The sequence below is a fragment of the Bacillus rossius genome, chromosome 11 (assembly GCF_032445375.1).
Source record: "Bacillus rossius redtenbacheri isolate Brsri chromosome 11, Brsri_v3, whole genome shotgun sequence".
Lineage (NCBI taxonomy): Eukaryota > Metazoa > Arthropoda > Insecta > Phasmatodea > Bacillidae > Bacillus > Bacillus rossius.
In genome coordinates, this window is record NC_086338.1 from 47705327 (window position 1) to 47730475 (window position 25149).

General features: G+C 37.2%; 1 protein-coding gene across 1 annotated transcript; it reads right to left on the reverse strand.

Moving 5' to 3' along the window:
- Positions 1-1507: 1507 nt before the first annotated feature.
- On the reverse strand, positions 1508-13388 carry LOC134536916 (thyroid transcription factor 1-associated protein 26). The gene is made up of 3 exons (XM_063376996.1): positions 13123-13388; positions 6039-6177; positions 1508-1796 (listed from the first exon to the last, which is right to left on the reverse strand). Exons 1-3 carry the CDS (start codon positions 13202-13204, stop codon positions 1529-1531), a joined length of 489 nt encoding a protein of 162 aa, XP_063233066.1. The 5' UTR covers positions 13205-13388; the 3' UTR covers positions 1508-1528.
- Between the last annotated feature and the right edge of the window lie 11761 nt (positions 13389-25149).

Below are 25149 nucleotides of genomic sequence, written 5' to 3' on the forward strand. Positions count from 1 at the left end.
TATATATATATACAGTTATACACACACACACAAACTATAATATGTACATCACAATTGTTTTTATCATACATGTCCTAGTTTAGATTGTTTATTTATTACTAATAAGTGCAAAAAAATTTTATATTTAAATATAATTTCACTGATGTATCTACCCGTACTGGTCGGAAGCATAACAATTGATATTACGGTCATATAAATAATATCAATTTAAAAAAAATTCAACCCAACTATGGCAAACTAAAAAGTACGAAACAAGTTACTTGCTGATTACTATCATATTCTAAATGAGTTAGATAAGTCTTTTGATATGTTGGATATTCCTGTTTATTTAGTTCTATTGAAGTCTTCTGGCATTTTCATATGAATGATGTCATTTGTCTATTATATTATAATTTGATTTTTAAAAGCTACAGCGAAGCCGAAAGGAAGAGTTATTGTTTTGATCTTGACAACACACGACCACGGCATTTGAATTAAATTGCAACGTCATAAATGTGAAAATGCAAGAAGACTTAAACAGAACTACATAAACATGAATAGTTAACATACCAAAAGGCTTGTCTAATTCATTTAGAATATGATAGTAATCAGAAAATTAGTTTTTTTTTTAACTTTTTTAATTCGCTGTAGTCAGGTCACAGTTTTTTTACATTTTTATTTTATTATTATTACTAAAACATGTGGAGATTGCTAAACAGCTACAATAGCTACATCATTACAGCACCAGTGGAGGTTTAAGAAAATAGATGAAAAGAAATATTTGTTTGTTTAATTTGCCTTCAAGTGTTTTTTTTTTGCATGAAATGACTTTTCCAATATCTTTGTACAAACTTGTACATGCTAAAAAGATTTACTGGATGTAAAATAAAACAGTCTGTGCAGGCAAATAGACTGTAATGCTATACATAAAAGGCAATGTGCTCAAATAAATTGAAGGATTTTTGGCAGTGATGAATGTCTAAAGAGTTCATTTAAAAATAGTGAACCAATGTTCTTTTCATAGATAGAAACGAGTCAATGGCAGTATAATTTAAGCAACTCAGGTTTTGTGGGAGAGTGACATTGATAATAATTTTACTTTCATTTATCTTAAATACAATTTAGTTTCCAATTACATTTTATAATATGTTTAAACACACTTACTGTAAAAACAATGTACGTAGATATAAACTGTACATCTTAGCTTCAGGCTGAAAGTGCATTCAGTTGGCTGTAAATAACAATGGTTTTCTATACTTTGGAAGGGGCATAATCAAGGTACGATAACTGCTTCACAATAATGTGAAATAATTGTGATTACAAAAATGCTAACATTAAAGTTTTGTTCAGGAAAAACCCCAAATGTTTTGACAAAATGCCAAAGTATAAATGTTGAAAAAACTAACAAGAAAGGCACAACGTGGAAAAGATGGCAGGTACAGCTAACTATATATATATATATATATATATATATATATATATATATATATATATATATATATATATATATATATATATTTACATTTAATAAAAAAAATCTTTTAAGCCTTCAAGATAATCTATACACATCTGAATTAGTTTGAATTTTTTCAAGTAAGAGTTCTATTCTGTCTTTCATAACTGGCTGACCCTTTCTAGTCTTCTTTGATAGTTTTTTAAAACGTTCTGCTTTCTTTATTTTGTACTTCTTCAGTGCCTCCTCCTTTTCTTCCTTCTTTCTAAGTAGTTCTTCTATTTTCTTTTGCTTCTCTTCACGCTTCTGCTGGTATTCCAACTGTGCAGCCTGAAATGCACTCAATTTTTTCCTCTTCTTTTTTCTGCAACAAATACATTTTAATGAAACAGTTTTTATAAGTCTACTGTTCATTGCATAGCTACATAATAGACCATTGCTAAATTAATATACAACTCAATTAAACACTGTTGAGAAACATGAAATGTACTCTTACTAGACTGTGAGATTGTGTCTGTTTGATAGGGTTTTACCTCACATGGTTATGACCAAATAAGACTGGACCTATCAGAACACCCTTGGATACTGAATCATTGCTCATAAAGTTGATTGGCCTGTGGTTTCTAGCTGTGTCAAACTAGACTAGTTTCCACCCAGGGCAAGAACTCATCTTAGCACCCCCCCCTTCCCTTTTTTTTAAACAAACTAAACCAAAACCTTTTCCCACAACCCCTCATATCGCCACCACATATATATTTCACTATTTGAAATACTTTATATTCAACTTGGATAGTAAATAAATAGATTTATGTGCAGTCATTTTATTTTTAACACATCACAAGGTGGATAGTACGTGACAAATACCAGTTTCGAAATATTCAATGACAAACACGTATCTTTTGATAGAAATAATTCAGTTCATCTGCCCTCCAAAATTATTATTTTTTTTTTCCATTCTAACACTACAATACTGCAGTAAATATCTATGGTAAAAATTACTCTGCCAGTTTTGCACCCTCCCCAAATGCGGCATCTGGGGCTCAAGCCGTTATAACTCAATATTTAATAGGCATTATAATGACACTTTAGTTATTGCAGTATATTGAAATCACTATTCATTGTCTATGCCTATAATTAAAATACACACTTTAAGTACAAACATCTTTATTAGCCATCTTGACAATCACTGCTGACAACTGTACAGCTACATATATCTTCACATCACTACCAACATAATTATAATTGTTTACACAAGCCCCATATCTAGTTACATCCCTGATACATACGAAGATTTGAACGAGGTTATGGACGGCACAGCTACCTAACAGTTAGTATCTGAACAGAGAGAATGCTATTTTGAACGAAACGCGGGCAAAATCCTTCGCCTTCCCCGCAGCTGGAACCCACAAGCCAAGCGACTCCAGACAGTGGCAGCAAGATCCCGCGATCCTCATTCATTGCCCATCAACTTCAGTCAGGACGTCGTCACGTGGACTCCACAATGACTGTTTGTAAAGCATCACTCTGGCTTTTTGTGTGATTGGTCCCGATTCGAAAATACAGAATACAACCTCTGCTTCTTGCCAATACTTAAGCTTAACACAGTGCTGCAAACTTGGTATTCAAACAAAAAAACCACAAGCAGAAAACATTTATATAGCAAGTTAATAATTTTGGTGTACTTCACCACTTCACAAGGAAAACCAAAGTTTTGAGCATTATTAAAATAAAGATTTTTCATGATATGGGTTTCAAATATGAAGCTAGGCTAAACTTTCAGCTGGTTTCACAAACCAGCAAATAAAAAATTTGTATAGTACAAATATTGGGAGTGTTCCAGGATAAAATTAATTTTGGTATTCACAAATATGAAGTGGTTTATATTTTACCATGTTTTACTATATTCCAAGGAAATTTAAAATTTACTTTGTCACAAAGTTTGAAATAAAATTGTACTCCTTGAGAAACTATAGTGGTTGAAATTCCACCATCAATTCTTTAAAAATGATCAAAACTATAAATATCAAATTGGATGTTTGTATGTATGACGTTGATAAACTGTTTGACCGATCACCACGAAAGTTGGCACAGTGATGTGTTTTTTCATGGAGAAGGTTTTTATGCTATCCATTTTTTTATAACTCACCGCTAGATGGTGCTGCATCACATCAAGTTCTAAACCGTTCAACCGATCGCCATGGGTAAACAGAAAATCATAGGTCATAGGCATACAAACAGCAATTGTGTGTCATTTCTCTATGTCTACCACACTGTCATATAGCGCTATCCATTTTGTGTTGACTCGTGGACAATATATTAACCTGTGTTCAGCCCGGGCAACGTCAGGTACTGCAGCTAGTACTATCTAAAAAATGTTACTTCACATTTGTAAATCCTTAAGGTTTGCAAGCCTTTTTGGCTAATGTCTGAATTAATTAAGCTTTTGGGTTACATTGCAACAATCCAAAACAATAAAACACTTAAAATAAGAGGTCTTGAGGCACTTTATTTGAGACTGTTCACCAAGATAAAGGTTGTGAAGATTATTACTGAATTTGGAGTGACGTTTCAAATAAAAGAATTTTCTGAATATATAGGATTTATTTTTTTTACCTAAATATTTTTTACACTGTCCACAATTTCACTAGATCAACACAGTTCATGGTGACTTATTGCTAGACACCAAAATAATTTGAGGTTAGTAAAATATCCCGCGGTAAATTCTGAACACACGGTACGACCTAGGAAAACTAACTGTCATTGAGATGACACAAAAGCAAAATTTTCCCGCCATGGGCTCTTGCCGGTAACTGCGGTCACGAAATTCAAACGAAATGTTTGAATAAGGTTATTTATCAGCGCAGCCCAGACCAAAGCCGTAAGATTTTAACTCTCACTCACATTAAAATGATAAATTCGTCTGAGCGATGACTAGCCAGACAAAACACACAAAAAACTTCCTATTGGCTACCAAGATTGTTCTTATCTACTATTATGGCTACAACCCACAAACTTAGGATATCCATTTATATGGCTTTTACATCTTCATCTTGACCAAAAGTGAGTTTACATGGAATAATTGTAAGATTAGTACACATCTTAAGGCTCAGTCTCATGGGAAAATGGTATGATTTGTGCGAGTCATAGCTCACCGTAGTACCTAGCGTCAGAGCACATCAAAAGTTTTTGGCTGTGTAAGGAAATGTTATTAAAATGTTTGCAACTGAGAAAAGTTTCACCCCTTATATTTTAACAATTATGTAACAAAACTCTACCATTTAAAAAATTAAATGTAGGCCTATACCAGGTCAGACATTGAACTGTGTTGACAGTAGTGGAGTCACTTCATATGTGCACAGCGAGACAAAAATTAAATGTGTACTTTCATCCTAAAATTTTTTTCTGAGATTTTCCCCTTTCCTCTGCAGTTAGGTCTCTGGAGGGTGGGTGGTTGAGAAACAACCCCCCCCCCCCCCCCACCCAATAAGTTCTTGGTAAAATAAAGGGAGAGGATATGTTGTGAAGTCTGGAAATCTTTCCCCTTCTCTCTAAATCCAGCTAAATCTGCAGACTAAGACAAAACCTTAACGCAAGCTATGAAAATCGAGATATGGTTGACGGATGTACAATAATTAAATACTTGTAGTCAACAAACACCTGATAACTTCTTGCATATGACACTTGTAATGCCTCAGGCATATAAAAATTTTTAAGCTTCTTTATCTTGCTACCCACTTTGTTTGCTTCAGAGATTACCCATTTTTCCCCCTCTCCCTTTGTGGTATAATTATGAAAAAAATATACAGTAAAAAAAACCTTACATTACTCATAATGTCATAATGTATATTACCTATTAATGTTCAGTCTGTTACCTCCAGCATGATTTGTTTCGAAGATATGATTTATTACATACAAAACAAACTTATCTCGTTTTCAACAGTTTACAGTCAAATTTTGAAAAGAAAAAGAGCTAAAACTCACTCATTAATTTTTAAAAGTTATATATCCGTCTCAGTTTACGCTCAGTTTATCTCCGCTATGATTTTTTTCTGTAGAACCTAACTAAATTACACCTTTTTAACTCTCTATTGCTATTGAACCTTGAGAAAAAATATAAAAACATGCTAGGTAACTTATTTTATTACCTTCTTTTTACCCCGTAAAACAGTTGAATTTGGGAAAAAAAACGTAAAAAAAAATATTTGAACTTAACTCTTTGTTCACTCTTAGTTTCTTACTTCGAGTCCTTCTTATACATTCGGAAGTATGAATTTTTCTTCTAAAAACAAACCTACCTACTACATTTACACCCATTAGGGTGGAAGCTTGCAAAATTTTGCACATATATCACTTTACAGATTTGGAATTTACATCAAGACACTCCAGCACTCAGTGCTCTTTTGCCTAATCTATATTGACAGATATTTACATTTTAAATTGGGTAATCGTAAAAAAAAACATGAGTTTAATTAAAGAAAATTTTTAAAAAACCTTTAGTACGTGTGTTGGTGTGTGTGATATTGTATATATATTGAAACCACCCCTAAAGTGTAAGGTGTGTGTTATGGCAGGGGAACATTTACCTCAAATACTGAACTCAACTCACGTTTCAGGCTCTGAACCTTCACCCCCCTGCGGGAACTGAGGAAAAGCATTCGTTTGAGCTGCGTCGCCGCCTTCCTTCCTGAGTTCCTTGCGATGTTTTCTGAGCGCGGCTATCCTCCGTCTCTCTTCCCACTGCTTCACTGGAAAACAAATAAAAACCTTGCTGTCAAAGGGTAAATAAATCAGGAATCCAGAAACGAGCCACCCTGAAAATTGCTGGTAACTTAAACAAAAAAATATAAACTTTGACAATATTTTGTTTCATTGCTAGTGGTTAATTCTTTAACTACAGAATGCTAGAGTATTCACGGTGTCATGACAAATCTGTATTAAAAAAAAATTCCCTGAATTTTCCCTGACAAAATTTATTTTTTAATATAATTATTTACCTATTTGGGAATTTTCTGAAATGAAACAAAGAAAATCAAGCTCCACCATCCCAATAGCTGACCTACTTCAAACATAACCTTGTGTACAATTTTATAGTGCATGAATATGCACCAAAACACCATCTGGAGAGAGAAAAAAAATGATTTCAGAGACTGTGTGATGGTAGATTGGAGAAAGACGTTTTCTACTCAAATTACCATCACTGGGGGATTTTCGTAACATTTTCCCCCAATGATTTCAAGTAAATTCCCTAACCAATTTCAACTTCCCTGCATTTTCCCTGATTTTCCACCCTGGAGTTTGAGGTGTGCCACCTGCACACAAGAAAATAAGCAAGCAACACAGTGTTACCCCAATGAAAATTCACCAAGTATCCAGCTTTTTAACAACCAAGCGAGGTAAGGTCCCTGATGTCATGACCTTGACCTGCTTCCACGGTCAAGGACGACAAAAATTTCCCACACGCATGCTACCAAGAGGGTCAATCACACAGCTGCCCAAAAAAAAAGCTGTTTACTCTCGCTTCTCCGAAGACTGAGTCCCCACCCCCTTGAGCATGCCATGTTAGATTCCAGAAATTTATCAAACACGTTATCTTCATCGAATCTTATAGAAAAGCATCCAATGGGTAGTGATAATAAAAGAAAACAAACCAGTTAAACTTTTCTCAGTTTATTAAATTCAATTACAACTGTGAAATTGACCACGGCTGTTGTGACATACATTAGCATGCCTTTTCATGCACACGTTAAACATTTTCTTAAGTCCGTATGCTTCATGACAATCATTAAAATAATATATATATTATACCTACATTATTGTGACTCAAATACATGCATCATAATAGCACAATAAAGTTAAGCATATCTCATGTTTATAAAAATATGTGATGTATAATCAACTGCATATTTCATTACCAGGCTAAATAATAAAAAGATAATAATCTAACACACATCTAAAATACTACAATTCTAATGGAGCACTCCTACATCAAAGTTCACAAGGCCTTTTCTGTTCATCAAGAATTTTAAGTTCAATTATAAGCACGTCTGCCCAACTATCGTTTTCACGCCCCTTCCTCGACTTTAAGTACGCATACTTAGTAATAGTTATATTAATTCGTAGACTTGAAATTTACTGTTTGTGCACAGACTTCTCATTTAACTTCTTCCAACTTGTCACAGTTAGTAAAGGCAGAAAACATAATTTATTATAATCGCTCAGACTTTTTCAGATTGCAAGACAATTTATTCATAACTGTTCGTTAGCAACATAAATGTCCGTAGAAAAATTCGGGAACCAATCTACACATGTTAAAGCTCGTAGCTGTCCCATTCAAAGCATCAGCATGCTTCGTCACACTAAAATCTGGGATTAAGTTTCGCATTTTCCGTTCCCGACGACTTTAAATGTATTTGTGAGTCGTCAACCTTACTTTACTTCACGAAGCAGGCGTCCAGAGAGGTCCCTCACAACTCATGGTGTGAGTTCCTCGCAGCTGTCGTTCGCCGCAGGCAGCTCGAACCTCCGCTCTCGTAGCTCTCGCTCCCCGGGCCGCCGATAGTTCGCACTTCGCACCGCAGCACACTCTCCGCTGCTCGTTTGTTTCTTGTACGTCTTCGGGCGCACTCGGCTCGTTCCGAAAACAACCGAAGTGGGAATATTTAGCAAGTGTGCCAAGCAAGTGCGTCTTACAACAAGAAAATTAACAGAAAATTATTTAAAAATTGCACAAAAATGAATATACTTTACCCAGACTATAAAATTAACGAAAATAAAAAATTACCATCACTAAAATTATTAAATAGTAATTAAAAACATCTACTAAAATGTATTTAAATTCTAACTGCCAATCTAGGAAAAAATTTACTACGCAATTGGTAACACTGACTCGTTTAAAATGAATTTCTATAGCAGAATTAGAATTAAATTATAAACAAACATTATCAAATGTATATGTGGATATCAAGTAAAAAAAATGTGTTACTGCAAATTATTTAGAGGAAATGTTTAGTTGCACATACTTTTAAAAACACACACGCAACTCATAATGAATGTCACTCTTTATCAGTTTCTTATGGCCTGCTTGTTTTGCTTGGAAATATGATTTGTTACTATAAAAACTAACCAAGTGCTTTTTCACTACCCTTAAGGTCAAATTTCTAAATTAAAAAAAAAAAAAAAAAATGACATCAATAATAATGTACATTATTTGTCCTCGGTTTGTTACCTACCCACCTGATTTGCTTCAGAAATTAGATTTATTTTTATTAAACCCAATTTACCCCTTTTTTCTACCCGATTGCAAGAAGAATTTGAAGAAAAAAGAAAATGTAAACATCTTAAATTACTCATAATGTAATTATTTATGTTCAGTTTCTTACTTCCAGCTTGGTTGGTTTCAAAGATGTTATTTATTTCTTTAAAATAAAATAACTGATCTCATTTTCACCAATTTGCAGTCAAATAAAAAAAAAGTAATAATGCACTGTTACTTTTCACATGTCATTAATGCTCAGATTTTTATCTCTATCTTAATTTTCTTAGGAGATATTTTTTACTGTAAACCCTAACTAATAAATTACCTTTTCACCTCCTTTGCAGTGGAAACTTGAGAAAATATACAAACATGTACCTTATTCAAACTAAGTTTCTGACCTCCAGCTTTATTTGCTTTACATATAAAAGTTTTTTTTTTTTTTTTTTTTTTACATAAAACAAAGCTTACCCTTGTTTTCCCTCCTTAAGAGTTGAATGTGAAAAAATGTAAAAATATGCATTATGAACCTAACTCTATATGCATGCTCATGATTGAGTTTCTTACTTCTAGTCCTTGTAGATTCAGAAGTATGCATTTTTCTTCTTAAAAATGAACTGACTTCATTTACACCCCTTAGGGGTGGAAACTCACAAAAAGAATTTAATAATAAATATTTAATTAGTTTATTTATTTTTATTATTTTACCAAATATAACAACGCTCTTTTAGAATATCATTCCAAATCCTGTAAAGAATTATTAACAAGCATTTTGGAAATTTTTTAGATTATTTTGAAAAAGGGACCCCTTTCATAAATTCAGCAAATTTCTTTCGTCGTGGCTTTTCTGCATATGAATTAATTAAAAATCAGAAAATGGTATTTTTCAGTACTACAGATGTTCCTCTATTTACTGTTAAAACAGCGTTTAAAAATTCCTACTGGTTTCAGAGAAATTATTGTTTATAATTTACACTAGGTAGCCTGTGCAGTGACGCAGCCATTGTCGTTGTGCTTTTACGTAGCAACTTGGGGAACCTTAAATTCTTACCAGTCTATTCAGAGGTCTGAACAGTTCCGAAGTTCACCAAAGTTAGTCGCTCGCTCATGTAACTTTAGTGGAACAAACTATAGGATATAAAACAGGTGGTAAGGATGTCAATATCATCCATTATAGACTTAAATGACCAAGAAATTAGAGAATTGTTGAGATACATTAAAAATACTTAAAAATAGTATGGACAGTTGGTTAGGTTACATTAGCTATATAACAAGTATGTACTATAAAATAATGTAACTATACTAACCTAACCAACCATTACTGTGCCGTCCGGATTTGTCATCAGGAAAATATCTTGGGACAACAAACTAAGTCATTCCACTTAACTACGACATGATCCATCCCAGTTATTATTTTTTTTTTATATGCAATGAAACCTATATATCTGATACATTATTACATCCCATCGGGTGAAACCCCAATTGCAAATGAAATCAATCATTCAACTTTAAAAAAGTCAATTTAACTGAAATCATTGGGAATTTATCAACTCTGTTACAAAGTTAGGTAAATCTGTATTGTACGGATTAGCACCAAAAAAAATCGTACAAATATGAAATAACTTTCATTATATGCTATCTTACGTCCTCTTTTCAGAACCGCCTGCGGAGATAAAAAATTCCAATTACTTTTGGAGATATCGAATTTTTTAATATTCATTTTTTGGCGATTTTTTTTTAAAAAAAATTTAAAAATCCGAAAATACCTTTATTCTGTGCTCTTTAACTTCCTCTTTTCATTAAACCCGGCGGAGATCAGAAATTCCAAATACTTTAGGAGATATTGAATTTTTAAATTTCCTTTTGTGCACTGCTGCGGCGTTGAGAGGGAAGCCTACGATTCACACATCTTTCTGGACATACCCGAATACTCACGTTGGCAAGCCTTCTTTTCTTAAAATTAGCAAGAAGTAATTAAAAATACTTTAAAACATTGTATATGGTTGGTTATATTAGGTAAGTATAGCTACATTAAAAAAACTGTAAAATCATTTTATGGTTGCTTAGCAAATAACATTTTAATATGTAGCTATCCAGCACTAGGAAACCGTTTACATGATTTCACAGTATTTTTAATGTAGCTATCCTAACCAAATCAACCATCCACAATGTTTTGAAGTATTTATAATGTAGCTAACAACCTAATTGACCATTAGTTTTCATGAGTTGCATATTTATTTACAATAAACAAAAAAAAAAAAAACCGAAGATGCACGATCGGGCGTTTGCCTCTCGTCTGTTGAAAGGCTTGCCAACGTGAGTATTCGGGTATGTCCAGAAGGATGAGTGAATCGTAGGCTTCCCGCGTTTCACCATTGTTGCTTGTTTACAAGAATGATTTTTTTTTTTTTTTCGCGACGTAGTTGAACGACTACATCACGTAAAAAGAAAATTACGTGAGTTCCTACTGTTCATCCTTTTTCCCGGTTTGTTAGGTCAGGTCAGCTACATTATAAATACTTTATAACTAAACAACCATTAAAATTAATTTTTATTATTTTTAATGACCGTTCAGTTTCAAAGTATTTATACTGTAGCTGACCTGACCTAATCTACCTTTGTCCCGTTTTGTTAGGTCAGGTCAGTTACATTATAAATACTTAAAACTATACAAGTAAAATTAATTGATATTATTATTAATTTCCGTTTATTTTGAAGTATTTATCATGTAACTAACCTTACATAATGGAAAAATTCTGTTATTTAGGCATTCACGCACACACGGCAAAATATAAAATGGCGTCTGTTGAATGATTACATAGGGCTTGTATTGCAAAATAAGAACGGCGATATCTCCAAAAGTAATTGGAATTTTTAATCTCCGCAGGCAGTTTTGAAAATAGGACGTAAAAGAGCATATAATGAAAGTTATTTCATATTTGTACGATTTTTTTTGGCGCTAATCCGTACAATACAGATTTACCCAAAGTTATATAAAAAAAATCACATTGAAAAACATCCGCGGAATATTACTTTAATTACGGAAAAACTGCGACGTAACCTTCTTAAGTTTTTTTTTTGGTAAATATTTACAATCGCGGTAGATGCCAAAAATAATGCCAAAAATCCGAAAATACTTTTATTCTATGCACTTTCACTTCCTCTTTTCAAATCAATCGGCGGAGATAAGAAATTCCAAATACTTTAGGAGATATCGAATTTTTTAATTTCATGATATGTAGAGTCGCGGTAGATGCCAAAAAAAATGTAAAAAATCCTAAAATACCTTTATCATATGCTCTTCAACTTCCTCTTTTCATTAAAAGCGGCGGAGATAAGAAATTCCAAATACTTTAGGAGATATCGAATTTTTTAATTTTGCAATACAAGACCTGTGGAACCATTCGAGCGGCGCCATTTTTGTTATTTTGCTGTGTTCGTGAATACGTGAATCGTGAATGCGTAATTAATAAAATGGTTGATTAGGTCAGGTCAGTTACATTATTAATACTTTCAAACTAAGCCGACATTAAAAATTATTTTGTGAATTAATTTTAATGGCTGTTTAGTTTTAAAATATTTATAATGTAACTGACCTGACCAAACAAACCCGGACAGAGGGTGAACAGTAAACTAAAATGGTCGATTAGGTCAGGTCAGTTACATTATAAATACTTTAAAACTAAGGTGATATTAAAAATAATGTGAATTAATTTTAATTATTCTTTAGTTTTAAATTATTTATAATGTAACTGACCTTACATAACAAACCCGTAACAAAGGATGTACAGTAACAACTCACGTAATTTTTTTTTGTTACTTATTACTTGCGCAACAATATCAAAATAACAAATAAGACTTTAAGAAACGTTAAAAACTCACGTAAGTTGGAGGCGGTAATTAAACACCGTTTTAAACAATAATTGAACTAAATAATCACGTATTAGTTCATTTGAATTCTGGCCTATCACGAACAATCACGTGACATCATTATCCAATAAAAAAATAGATACTCGTTCTCGTACGTAAACAAGAAACAATGGTGCACGCACGCCACAGGAATGCGCTGGTTTTGTGCTGAAATTTAAAAATTCGATATCTCCTAAAGTATTTGGAATTTCTTATCTCCGCCGCTTTTAATGAAAAGAGGAAGTTGAAGAGCATATGATAAAGGTATTTTCAGATGTTTAGCATTTTTTTTGGCATATACCGTGACTCTACATATGATGAAATTAAAAAATTCGATATCTCCTAAAGTATTTGGAATTTCTTACCTCCGCCGGTTGTTTTCAAAAGAGGAAGTGAAAGGGCACAGAATAAAAGTATTTTCAGATTTTTAGCATTTTTTTTTGGCATCTACCGCGATTGTAAATATTTACCTTTTTTTTGATCCCAGATCAACGCTTTTATAAATTACCACCCTAATTACGATACTTACACTTGTATTCTTTGCTGTATTTTTTCTGTCTCCACTGCTTCTTATCAAAAAGTTTCTTAGTCCCTTCTTCATCACTTCCCATACTGTTATTTTTTTTTTTAATTGTTTTCTTCTATAAATATAAAATTTAGCCTAAGAAAATCTAACCCAGTGTTTGGAAGTATTTTTGAAGAACACGTGTCATACAAAACATAAACACAACACTACATATCGTCACAGAATAAACAATTGGTTATTTATTCTGTGATATCGTAGACAAAAGTTGGTATAGATTGAAATCTTCCATAGATAAAGTGTTGATGCATAACTAGCGCTCACGTACCTGAAAAAAAAAACACAGCAATTAAACTCTTCTCGGAACCAGTCACATTTTGGCCCGACAGAGAACCCCCAGCTGTTGTAGCCACCAGTCACTGTAGGAATAATTCCGCTAGAGGACTGACTGAAATCTGATATAAAATTGTTAAATTCTGTTCTAGATCATTCGCTATCGGAATATTGTACCTATCGAATTGCTATCACAAACTGTCTGAATTATTACTGTACCTCCTCTGAAATACTTTAAAATCGCTTGAACGATTGGTTAAGTTAGGTTAACAAGATTTAAATTTTGTAAAATAGTGTGGTTGGCTAGTAATAATTATTATGTTAACTACATCTGAAACCAGCCATAACTTATTCCCCTCATTATATTATGTGATTTATATTCAGATAAAAATACACGATGTGATACTGTAGGTAGGCCTATCACCGAGTTGTATGTTATTTTATTGAAATTTAAATTAATTGTAAAGGAAACAAAATGACGTGTCCTGGCAACAGCATCTGGTGCTGGAGTGGCGTGAGGTGGGGCGGAAGGCCTGCTGGTAGGCTGGCAGCTGCTCCTTCACTCTCAGATGTTGGCACTTGCCTGCCCTTTTGCTGGACGAGGGGTAGAGTCAGGTACAGTGCGAGGAAGGGGCGTTAGTTGGAGCCTTAGAGTGAGCTCCCGAGGGCCGCTCCTGAGGAGGGGAGTCTAGAGCGAGCTCCCGAAGGCCACTCCGGAGGGAGGAGGGAAGACATTCTAGAGCGAGATCCCGAAGGCCGTTCCAGAGGAAGGAAGGGGAGAATAAGGGGAGAGTGAGAGGAGAGCAGAAAGCAATAATCCAAATTCCCAATTCCTGCTTTATTTCCCCCAGATTTGTCTAGGGTAGGAATGTCTAGCGAGGTTTTTTTTTCTTAACCTAAATTAAAACTAAGTGTATTTGGGAGGGGTCTGGGTTAGGGAGAGACTCTATGTACGTCTCAGGCCGAAGCCTATACGCTCTAATCATGCAGGGGTTGGCCATGCGGGGGAGGGTGTATGCATCGTGTGCTAGGAGGGGATTGGCCAGCCATGTTAGCGATTGGCGCCATGACTAACTCCCCTCACTGACTATTTTAGACTAAAACTAGATAAGTTGGGCCCAGGTAAAACCTGCACAAGCACAGGGAAAGCCCTGGGCACACACATGCGGGATGCAAGAATTCATGAATTATTGGCAAACAGGTTGAATATGGTAAATGGAGGGATGGTTCAGGATGGGGGGTTGCACGTGGAGGGGGAGTATACCATGCGGGGGTATGGGGGCTGCATTGCTGTGCGCATTGCTATGGGTGGCACTGGGTTTTTCGGGGGCAACTTGAGCCATTTCCTGCAAGCCTTTAGCGAGGTAAATTTCTACCTAGCTTAAATACAACTCCTTCAGACATTGGTTACTGATAGAAGCGACACATACTATACACAGGTCATTATTTTGCCCTTCCCAGTAACCTGCACACAAGGACACTATTTAATTATTACACACATAGCACTGACACACATTTTATATTGTATATTAATTAGAAAATACATATTCCCTTTTATAAAAGTCAATAATGCTTGCTGCCATCTATGTTGTGGTGCTGCACCTCTCGTCGCCTATACCACAAGGCTGGTGTAGAGAAGACTGTGGGATACACCTTTCTTTGAGAGGCGGCCATGTTGGTTTCAGAGGGAGGAGGCCGAGGCCAAATGCAGGACACGACAAAAACATTATTTAGACAAACTCATAAGCGATAAGTTTAAGAATACGTCCAATTTATTGAATTTAGAAATTGTAACACGAGTGCCATTCCAAACTTTAAAAGTCGTGTGTTCGTGAGAAAGAGCTTGTAATAGAACTACAATTTAAAAACTAAGTATATTAAATTTGTTTCTGTGATTAGTAATTTTAAACAGTTTGACATCAACGGTCGGTGCTCCTCTGTCACACGGATCATTATGCCACATCGACACCAACCCCTCTTAAGCGTGTGCAAACAACAAGTCAGTGCAGCGAAGAAAATAAACCCAAGGTCGAGCCCGCACAGCTATCGAGAAGTGTGGGAGTGTTCGTCCGCCTTTGCAGTGTATGTATTCATCTGCCGGACATAGAGCCCAAAATGTTTTAATTTATTTATTGAATCACTAATGTTAATTAAAGTAACCTTGTTACGAAGCTCTAAGTACTAAGCGCAGGAAATGTGGCCTGGATATCTCCGGGCTGCCGGTGTCCAAGTCAGTCGCCACACACTTGGCTCAGGGGTCGGACGTGCGAGCACTACAGGGTCTTCAACATCTTGCCATCTCTGACTGTAACCTACATAGCAGAAGTTTTTAAATCCTTTTGCATTGATCCCATGGCTGGTCCTATTTATGGTGCTGTTGTAAGGAACCCAGTAACTCATTTTCGAGTTTTAAGTTTTCTACCTTAGCAGTTGATGTGCTGCGTTTGTGTACCAATCCTCGGGTAGGGTGTACTATTCGTGAACTTTTCCATTTAAGCGCGCACTGGACCATCTCCGAACTAAACGTGTCAACTTTCTGCAAAACTAACTAACTAAACATGGGAACCTGTGGTAGGCTTCGTTCATCCACGTGAGAAACATGCTTGCAAGGGCCTTCCACAGCGAATAGCACCTACTTTGCTGTTCTGGTAATGGTGCAGAAGCATGCTGCATCGGCAGTCATGGGAGTGGCCAAGCTGGGCAGCAACAATGACGTGATGGATGTGTGGGCTGCCTCGGCAGCCAAGGAGATGTTCGATGTGGGTGGTGGCATCGGCATCATAGTGCTTTCTTGGACCACATCGGCAGCCATGAGGGTGGATGAGTCATGTGGTATCGGAATTGTGGTGCTTGTGTGAACCCTGCATCGACAGATGTGGGGATGGGTGAGCTGGGCAGCAGTGGCATCTTGGTGTGCGTGTGTGTTAGCCACATCGGTAGCATTGGAGGCAGCCAAGGTGGGCATTGGTGTGGGCATCGTGATGATTGTGTGGACTGCATTGAAAGCAAAGGGGACAGCCAGATGGGTGGTGGCATCGGCGTCGTGGTGCTTGTGTGGGCCCCATTGGCAGCCATGATGGTAGATGAGCCAGGCAGCATCTGCATTGTGGTGCATGTGTTGGCTGCATCGACAGCCATGAAGGCGGCCAAGGTGGCTGGTGGCGTCGGCACTGTAGTTACCTACTGAGTTGGTCGCGTTGGCAGCCATGGTGTACAGACAGGACTAGGAACTCGGCTTAAAATTAAAGCCAAGTTGTATGGCCTCAATATTAGAACTTTTGTGACCTTTATACCCAATAAATTTATAATATGTATGCTGTGAATAACATTGTGAATTATTAAATCAGATTCCTGATATAACTGATTTGTATTTATTTTTGAGATTCGTCTCACTGGTGCAACAAACACTGTCTCAACCCAACACAAACAACTTTTTGTCATAAAACAGAACTGTCAATAATGCAACATGAAGGTTGTTAGTACACTCTTTTGTTAAAAAGGAACACATTTTAATAGCCTCACTAAGGACCTCTAACACTTAGCTTTTCCTTAATGAATTATCCAAATATTACTAACAGATTATTAAGTATTTTATTTTGTAACTAAGTAAACCAAAACAGCAAACTAAGTTCTTGTAGTACACTATCGTATCCTACTAGTCGTATCTCACCGATCGTATCCTACCATATCTCGCCTATCTTATCCTATTGTATCCTGTGACAGATCATATCCCTGTGATGAGATAGTATCCCTGTGACGAGATCATATCCCTGTTACGAGATTGTATCCCTGAAACGAGATCGTATCCCTGTGATGCGATCTTATCCCTGTGATAAGATCATATTCCTGCAATGAGATCGTATCCCTGAGATGAGATTGCACCCCTTCTGATGAGATCTTACCTTTAATGAGTTGAGTGTTTGTACACAATTTGCATTCTAGAATTTTAGCCTAGGTCGTAGGGGAAATTCGAGTGAGTGTAGTTAATGACATAAGTGAAAGTTACGTTGTCAGTGCACAACAAACATAAGAACATAAGGTTTTTCTTGGCCGAAATAAAGATTATCCAGGAGAATATGGAGAATAAAATTTAGAGTAACAAGGCTCAAATGAAGAGTGAAATAAGACAAAGATTAGAAATGAAATTAAAAGTGAAACAAGAACCAGCCAAGAAGAGGCTAAGCATGCAATGAAGAGCGAAATTGACGAAGTGAAACATGGCCAAGAAGAAACGAAGATGGTACGAGAATATATTCTAAACGAGCTGGCAGTGACACAAGAAGACATGCTGAGTGAGCAAATGGCTGCTTCAAGAAGAAACGAAGCAGATACCTGACGAAACCAATATTCAGTTGGAAGAAGAGGTGCAATGATTGAAGAAAATTCCAGCTGAACCTGAAGAACAGATGGCACAACAGCTGGCTCAGCACGAGCGGACCTCTGAACAGCGTGTAGCAGCTGTCAGGGCTGGCGTGTCCATATAGGCAAACTAGGCAACCGCCTAGGGCACCAAGTAGCTGGGGGCGGCTCAGCACGACACATAACAGCTGATATAATATGTTTAACGATTATTGAAACTAGATGAAAATGGATTTATGTAACAGTTTGGAATGTTTATATTGATATTAGTAATTATTTGAAGTCCACGGTGACCTGTTTATGATTTGTAATAAGTAAAAAAGTAAAAAAAACCACAAGCCTGCTTACATTTGATTGTAGACAAAATCTTAGGCTTACTTTATGTATTTTGAGGCAAGAAAAACGTTTTTTTGTGGTGCCCGGCCGGGGAGGGGGGGGGGGGGGCATTAAGGTTTTTTGCCTAGGGCGCCAATTTACCTTGCACCGGCCCTGGCAGCTGTAACTGAAGAATGCCGACGAAGGAAGATACAGCTGCTACGAACCGAAATAGTGTCTCCGGGGAGGTCAAGGTTTTACTAATGGCCACCCAAAATTCAACCCACCCACCTTCAATTACAAGACTCTTTTTCTTCTCTAACCAACTTTTCATCCAGATCCTCTGTGCAAATTTGCACCCTGCTTGTCTGTGCCCAGAGTTTTCCCTGTGTCTACGCAGGTTTTACATGGGCCCCACTTAACATAGTTTAACTGTTCGTATTGCAGCTTTTATTGTAAATCTCCTCATAGGGTTTTAGGAGAACCAAAATTTTAATTGAGTTACAATTGATATCCTAAAAATCAACAGTTTTAGATGCTAGTACTAGAATATAAATTGTCCTTTACATTTTCCAAAACCGTTATAGTAAATACTTATTCAATTTAAAAAAAAATTGGCAATAATATATTTAAAATCGTGAGCGAAATCACAAATTTATGGAAGCAAGTATGGGTGGCGAGGAATGAAGTTCAGGCGAGAGAGACAGAGAAGTTTTGCTGGAGAGAGGTGCTCTGTAAGAGACAGAGGGAGAGAGGGAAGGGAGTTTTTCCCCCCGCGTGTTGGCTGCCCTGCGCGCGTCAGCAGCGCAGCGTGGTGTCAGCGCGCAGTAACTCATCCGTCCGGGGGCGCCCGAACCTCCTCGTGTGTCTCCGGCTAATTGCGGGCGCGCAGTGTTGCAAGCCATGCATGTTTCCCCCCCGCCCGCGTGAGCCTAGAAGGGGAGGGGGGAGGAGGTTGGCCGACCTGACGCTGACGTTGTTGGGCTAGAGGAGTGGGGAGGGGTTACGTACAACTGCATGGATGGGGGTGGGGGGGGGGGGGGGAACCGCGGTTTATCTGAGCACACATGACATCACAAGGGGGAGGGCCAGCGCCCGGGCTGGCGATGGGCTATTAAACACGCATACGTACAATCGTCACATGCGCGGCGCCGGCGGCGGTGCCAACGTTTCGCGCGAGGAAGATAAATATTTCCCTGCCGCAGCACGGATCCCTATCCCAGCGACGCAGCTATTTCCCCTCGCCGCTCCTCTATTTCTTTCCTCTCTGCCGCACGTGCGAACATTTGTGCGGTGCTAACAATTCTTCCTCAAAGGGTAAAAATAAGGTAAAAAAAAAAGGAAGTGTTCCATTATTTAAAATTTCGTATTGAAACTCATCTGTAAAATAATTTTACCATAAATTATACGTATTTAAATGTTTAAAATACAGTTTCTGAGATGACTTATTACAACACCCGCTTGCTTTTTTTTTTATCTGTATTGATCCAAAGGAAGGAAGAGTTTGTCTGTCCGTAGAACGCGTAGCGCGAAGATGTCAAGGCCTAGAGCCGTGAAATTTGGTAGGTACGTGGATGATCCAATTCTTAGAGATTTTATCGAAATTGCTTTGGTAAATTGTGAGGGTCGCGGCTTTTCCGTAATTTTTTTTTTAAAGAATTTTCAAATGCAATGTTTATTATTATTATTATTTTAACACTAAGCCCGTTCCTCTATTTACCCTGAAAATTGCGGTTTCAAAATTCAAACTGGTTTCTGAAAATAATATCCCGGACTCCTGGTTGTCGACTTACCGTCACGCCTTGGCTTCATGCAGGTAGCCGCACTTTCCGGCGCGTAACCTGCTTTTGCTTCTCCGTCTGGATGAACCCTCGTCTGAAGCCGAGTGTTATTGTGCCAAAAAACAATACTTAACGTTTCTAAAACAATACTACGCTTAATTCTATTCTTTTGACAACATTTAATGAAAAAAAAAATTGGTTGTCTGTAAAGACGGTTTACGGACGATAGTTTAACGTGACGTCATAACAAAACATTTATGAAATTGATTGCATACTTTTATGAATAAAATCGAATCATTTTTATTGAATTATCACTATTTTGTATGGATACAAAGAAGGAGTGAAATGAAATCTACAATTTAATTGATAAATTTACTTTTATTTGCACTCATTAATTCAAATATGTTTATTACTTTAACGAAGAGATTATTTTAACTATAACTTTTATACATGTTTGTTATTTAACTTCTTCCAATCTGTGTTATTCTGTTAAGGATAGGACGATGATAGGAAAAGTAGGAAACGAATGGGAGTGTTTGAAGTTTAATGTGCCTCGAAAAAGTCAAATCGATGGTTGTTCCAATCGAGTGGAAGAGAGGCGCAAGCGTGCAATGAGCGTAACGGGACAAAGCGCAACGGGACAATGTGCGTAACGGGACAATGAGTCATCCTTTTTCGTGCGTGCAGCTGGTGTTCATCGATTTATTAGACGTTGTCACGTCAAAAAACCTGTGATACATTTTTTTAAAACTTAAAATAAAATAATCACCAATGGTACCGTACCACATTTAACCTTTTTGCTAGTTGAAGGCAAACTAAACATACAATACGGCTCACATTTAACATTTTTGATATCTCTCAAAAAACTGAACATCTAATATGGCTAACAAAGTACCGATATTTTTCAGATATGTTTACCAAAACAAACACGAAAAAAAAAATTGCGCGAATCGGACCAACACAACCCGCGAAGTTACAAAATTCCCGTTATTTTTGAACACATCTCGTAATTTGACTTAAAAATATCTGTTGAGCTTTATTAGCGTAGCCGAAGTTGTTTCCCACGAGAGATTGACCTGATTGGTGTCGCCGCCATAAATACAGCTGCAACTTGATCCTGTGGTTCTCCAGAGATCCTTAGGAATACAGCGTAGCAAAAGCTGTTTTCAAAAAGACAGGGATGTTTAATGTCAGTGCGCAACGACCGGGGCCAAGATTATTTTTCACCTTGATTTTTTTTCCATCCTTATTAGGCACAGTTAGTGGAAATTGGATCCTATTTATATTGGGTTTAAAAACCTCCCACTTTAATGCAGAAAGTCTTATTGGTAAGCTGCATTAAATATAAGGGCCCGGTCCATAGCTCAGTGGGAATATTTCCTTACCGGGTCCAGGGCTTGAGTGTACTGTCGTCCCTTCACCTCCAGACTTGGGAAGGAAAATGCAACCCTTTTGCAGTCCTGCCGTGCCCTTATATACCCAGGCGCGAAACGGCTTTCACCACCACAGTGACATCTGTTGTCAGTGTTCTCGGAGGGTGTATGTCCTGTTGAATGTCATTGTTTTATTTTTACGTCCAACACAGTTAAACTTGTAGACGTTTTGAGTGGCCAAACTTCAAAACAAAATGAAAATATATATAATTAGTACATCCTTTTTTTTTGCATAATTAGCTGGCAAAGTTGAATTTTGAAAATTTTTGTGCAGTATGGATGAGAAAATCCAGATGGTATAAATAAATTAAAATTTTTGGGTTTGAAGGCAATTCTAGTGGTTATTGTCTGGAGTTGTTTAAAATTATTTAAGATAATTTTATTTAATTTTATTAAACGTTTTACAATTATAAAAAAATTATAATGATTTTAAAAAACCAGCTGTGGGCTGGCACGCAGTCTTTTCGTCGTGCACAGGGCAACACTGTATTGCAGATAAATAAAGATAAACGTGTAATGCAAGTCACTTGAGTGCTATCAAGAATCTGTACCAGGTATTTCGCGCCTGAAAATTTGTCTGAAAACACGCAATAAATTAGAATTTTTTTAAAACAATAACTTAAATAATATTGTAGATATTGTGATAAATTATTTTTTTCACGCAAAATAAAAAAAAAGCCTAGTATTTTTAAAACTGTCGATTGATTGATTGATTTATTACATTGCAGGTGAATAATTATTTTATGTAAAAGACGTAAACACGCAACTTTCACGTGATTTTCAGTTAACTTGCAAGTAACCATTCTAAAATGATACCACCAGATTTGGCCGTAGTTCTTTTCTTTTAACAAAACCATGTAAAAAAAAGTTAAGGTGACAGCCTTAGATTTCGTTCCGTTAACAGGAAACTACTGGTTAAGTTCCGTCACAACCAAGGCATTATTTCGAACGTTGCGTACTCAAACCGCCTTAAATTTGAAACTCATAAAACATCAGGACAAGGCCGCAAGATTTAAACGTGAATACGTCGTGTAAATGGGAAATGCAAACAGAAAAAAGACAGTAAGTTAAAATCAACTGCCTATATAAGGGCCTATCACTGGAACTCTCCTAACTGTTAGCTTGGGCGTAGATCGTGGTGGTATGAGGGGGGGGGGGGGGGGAAGGCGCCCTCCCCGTAGCTAACAAAATCGTGACTGTGAACCGGGGTTGATAAACGTAAACGTCAAAACTATTTTTTTGGCGAGACAACGTCTAATAAATCGATGAACGCTGGCTGCACGCACGAGAAAGTGTCCCGTTACGCACATTGTTCCGTTACGCTGTGTCCAGTTACGCTCATTGTACGATTGCACCGCATCTATCTCTCTTCCACTCGACTGTTTATAAAGTGAAGTGAAAAGTTAATGTGGTTTTCATTGCTTATTACAACAACAATTTCGGCAATAAAGGTTAATTATTCTTGCATTTTAAAAATCTGACTACTAGAATAATTTCAAGTAATTATTCCTTTATTATTAAAATAAAAATGATTCAATTTTATTCACAAAAGTATGCAATCATTTCATCAATGTTTTGTTAAGACGTTGTCACGTTAAACCATCGTCCGTAAACCGAATTTACAGACAACCAATTTTTTTATGGAAAACTTTCTGCAAATTTTAAAGTTTTCTGCTTACTGCATGCATATACGGCAACACGTGGTTAGTGTACAACGTACAAGCAAGCTGTCCAGAGATGACCAGTGTTTGTCGAAACCCACCCGCAGAATTCTCTGGCCACGCGTTCCTTTCTCCCCCCCCCCCCCCCTTTATTACCCGCTAATACCCTTGGGGTCACCTTGGAAAATCCTACATATTTTCGCCCCGGACTGTTGGCAACACCTGCCGCGGGCGACGTCCGCCATCTTGGCTTTCTTCCCCTCCATGCAGAGTCTTGTATGTGCAGCGCCGAAGTTCGGAATCCTCACAAGCTGTTCTTTCTTTTAGTCGTCGTTTCTTGCAATTCCGATTCTATAAATTAACCACAAGCCTCACCATTTAAATTTTTCGCAATATTCTTCGTAAATTCGTTTCTTGCTTTTTAAACGTGTTTTTAAATAGTTCCATACTTTCTGCACAAAATTTATTTTTAATTTATTCGAATTCTTTAACTGCTACCAAAGTATATGAGCCACTCGGTATAGAACGTTAGAGAAACTTTCCTATTACTCGCAGTGACCTATAAAAATACAACAAAAAAAAACCTGTTTATAATGGCGCATGCGTAAACCGTTACCCTACCTATTATATCCTATTTTAATTACACTCGGCTTTTCAAAAGGGTATCCCAAATCATAAGACGCATTCGCGTTAAAAAAAAAAAATATATATATATATAAGTGTAATTTATCGCTTCGCGGCTTTTTAACACGGCGCCTGAGAGTTTAGGCAACACTGCAAAACAACACCGCGTAACGGGTGGCATACGCTTCTAACTGGAATGGCTATTGGAAGGTATTTATCGGGAATTATCCAGAAAGGCGGAGAACAAAAAAAGGTCAAGGGGATTAAAAAAAATAAAAAGAGAGGGAAGGGGGTGGGGGGGGGGGGGCTGGATGTCGTTTCTTCCGATTCAGCGCACATCTATGTTCTCCAGCTAGTGAAACAGTGGTTTTCATTTTCGTACAAAAAATATATATCCTTTCACTCGTTCCGATGGAGGTCATTTTGGAATCGTTATCGATAGGAAACACGATAGTACGAGCGAGAGAGAGAGAGATAGATTAAAAAAAAAAGTGTGTACAGACTCGAAAAAAAAATTAAATAAATAAAGCAACCTAAACAACCACCGACGAGCAAATTTGCCGGTAAATAAATGCCTAGTATCCCACCCTTTCCGTCGCTTGCTCACCGGGACACGGCCCAATTAAAACAACAGTTTTTATTTTTAAATTCCCGGTAAAAGAGCAAGAGAGAGAGAAAGAGGGAGAGAGAGAGAGAGATTTGTTTTAAACCGACCCAAGAGTGGGGCAAAGGGAGACAGGGGATGATACCGAAGGGAGACGTGGAAATAGGTGTGTGTATTTTCGCGTGTGTTTTGGTGTGTGTGTGTCGGTCCATAACTCAAAACGAAAGGTTACCGGTTATGCACGACCCGATCCCGCACACACACACACACACACACACACACGTGAGCAAAATATATATAAAAAAAATACCGCTGACGTCGGCTCGCTCGCGCGCGACGCGGGTAGGAAATAATTGCTAAACAAATCACTTCCGTGCCATTTGCCTCCTCCGCGGCTTCGCCCCGCTTTCGGTCACGCCGAGGAACTGATGATAAGGCGAAAATATTGCGCGCGCGAAATGCACACACACGCACGCACACACAGAGCGCCCGTTAAATGGGGAAGCATTACGCTCGGCCTCTGAACTATACTTATTTATTGCTATCACACACACACACACACACACTTTACCCCTCTTTATCACACCTTCTCCCCTCCCTTTATCTCATTTCGTACGCGTCCACCGGCGGAAACACGCGCGCCAGCGAGAAACCGATGCAGGGTTGGCAACCGGTCAACGATGAAATTACCGCACCGCGGGATTCCGAATGAAATATTTCCCTTCGAAATATTTAGAGGAAAAAAAATTACGGGGAAAGTTTTTTTTTTTTTGCTGAAGAGATGAAAGAATGAATCGCAATTCGGGGAAGCATGATGTACATCGGTGCACCGTTATGTGAAATATTAATTTAAAAAAAAATCAAAACCTCTACGGAATCTACCCCTGACATCTTCCTGTGCGACCGTAAAAACCAACCGCCAG